Source organism: Penaeus japonicus, unplaced genomic scaffold, assembly GCF_977035675.1.
Source record: "Penaeus japonicus unplaced genomic scaffold, GWHDUDI00000001_assembly GWHDUDI00000019, whole genome shotgun sequence".
NCBI classification, from domain to species: Eukaryota; Metazoa; Arthropoda; class Malacostraca; order Decapoda; family Penaeidae; genus Penaeus; species Penaeus japonicus.
The window spans coordinates 6318006-6319959 of record NW_028234421.1 but is presented as its reverse complement, the minus strand read 5'-3'; the positions used below and the strand labels follow the sequence as shown (position 1 = coordinate 6319959).

Below are 1954 nucleotides of genomic sequence, written 5' to 3'. Positions count from 1 at the left end.
TAGCATGCCTCTTTCCCACTCTAACATGTCTTGCCATCATGAAGAAATTAGTGATAGATAAGATTTCCTGTAAAGATTTCATAGTCGCATTATTACCAGTGGATGATTTAAAGAGAGTATTACCTGTGGCAAGCTGGTTCTGCATAAATATTATCTCTATGGACTAATGTGTTCTGTTCCTAATTCTGATTGGATTCCTGGTATGTCTTTAATGCTGATGCAATGATTAGACAAAATGTAAGTGTTTTAGTGTTAGCATAATGCATTCTACTCTATTCTCCCAAATTAATTCCCAAATATTGCATGCTGCAATTCCTCTTGACACCACAAAGTGCGATCACCGACCCGCTCCTTAAACAAACAACAATCTCAATTTAGGTCTTCATTTATACAAAAAAAATAATTATGCTATAATCTCATCAGACATTTCTGATCATCATATTTGTACTCACAAAAGAATTACCATAAAAGGTTCAATATGCTCTGTAAGTGATAAGACATATTCTGACGTTAAAAAAAATAAGTTAGGGCCTGTCATTGTACACATATTCTTGACTTACTTGTTTGTTGGGGAAGCACTGAATGCAGCGAGTTTGGTACTTAAGAGAAGATTCTCGGCGCTGTTGAGCAAAACCCATGTTCCTCAGATCCCAAACCATCACTTTTCTATTCGATGTCCCGACTACCAACTTTTCCCCACCAAGGCCCATGGTGTACACCTGTAATTTTAAAATGAATACAGTCAACTATACAGATTAACTCTAACTAGCACAGATTACAGAACGAAGGTAAAATAAGTGGAGAGAAAGAAAATATTTATATAATAATATTTATATATATAATGAACTACTGGCATGACTCGGAAACAAATAAACAACAGAAAAAAGAAAGGAAGAGGAAAGGGGAGAAGAAAAATCTGGTCATTATTCTCACACTAACCTTATTTGGCTGCTGGAAAGTACCAGCTTCCCGTGGTCCGCGAGGGTCCCAGAGTTTGATGTTGGAATCCCAAGCTCCAGTGATCACAACATTTACCTCTGGGCAAAATTCCACACACCTACAAAAGAGAAGGCCATTAAAAAAAGGACTATATATATATACACATTTTTTTTTTTTTCCCACAAAGTGTTAGTTGAGCTCTATTTCCGAATACTCCATCATCTGAGTCAGTGATTAGCTAAAAATATGAACTGGAGACCTAGAAGTCCAGCATGAGAATACTAAAAAAAAAAAAAAAAAATCTAATGGCATAAAATATAAAGAATTAGTTGGAAGTAAAATGAAAGACTGCTTTCATGACCACAGATTCTATGATTGATAAAAGCAAACCTCCAGTAAAAAGCAGGAGGAGGAGGAGGAGAAGGAGGAGGAGAAGGAGAAGGAGAAGGAGAAGGAGAAGGAGAAGGAGAAGGAGGAGAAGGAGAAGGAGAAGGAGAAGGAGAAGGAGAAGGAGAAGGAGAAGGAGAAGGAGAAGGAGAAGGAGAAGGAGAAGGAGGAGAAGAAGAAGAAGAAGAAGAAGAAGAAGAAGAAGAAGGAGAAGAAGGAGAAGGAGAAGGAGGAGAAGGAGAAGGAGAAGAAGAAGAAGAAGAAGAAGAAGAGGAAGAAGAAGAAGAAGGAGAAGGAGGAGAAGGAGAAGGAGGAGAAGGAGGAGAAGGAGGAGAAGGAGGAGAAGGAGAAGGAAAAGGAGAAGGAGAAGGAGAAGGAGAAGGAGAAGGAGAAGGAGAAGAAGGAGAAGGAGAAGGAGAAGGAGAAGGAGAAAGGAAGGGAGTTGTTGGGTGAGAGGGGGTGTAGGAGAAGAAGAAGGTGAAGGAGAAGGAGAAGGAGAAGGAGAAGGAGAAGGATAGGAGAAGAATGGGGGAAGAAGAGAGAAGTATTGAGAAGAAGAAGATGAGGAAAAAGAAGAAGGAGAAGGAGAACGAAGGGGAGAGATGGGAGTAAGGAGGAAGAATGGGGG

General features: G+C 39.6%; 1 protein-coding gene across 1 annotated transcript in view; it reads right to left on the bottom strand.

Moving 5' to 3' along the window:
- Window positions 1-560: 560 nt before the first annotated feature.
- Window positions 561-1954, bottom strand: part of Bub3 (mitotic checkpoint protein Bub3) — a gene marked incomplete at its 3' end in the record, with an annotated part of 7569 nt that continues 6175 nt past the window's right edge. Inside the window, 2 exon segments of the mRNA XM_086547291.1 lie at window positions 561-719; window positions 940-1057. Of these exon segments, the coding sequence (XP_086403417.1) occupies window positions 561-719; window positions 940-1057 (277 nt within the window).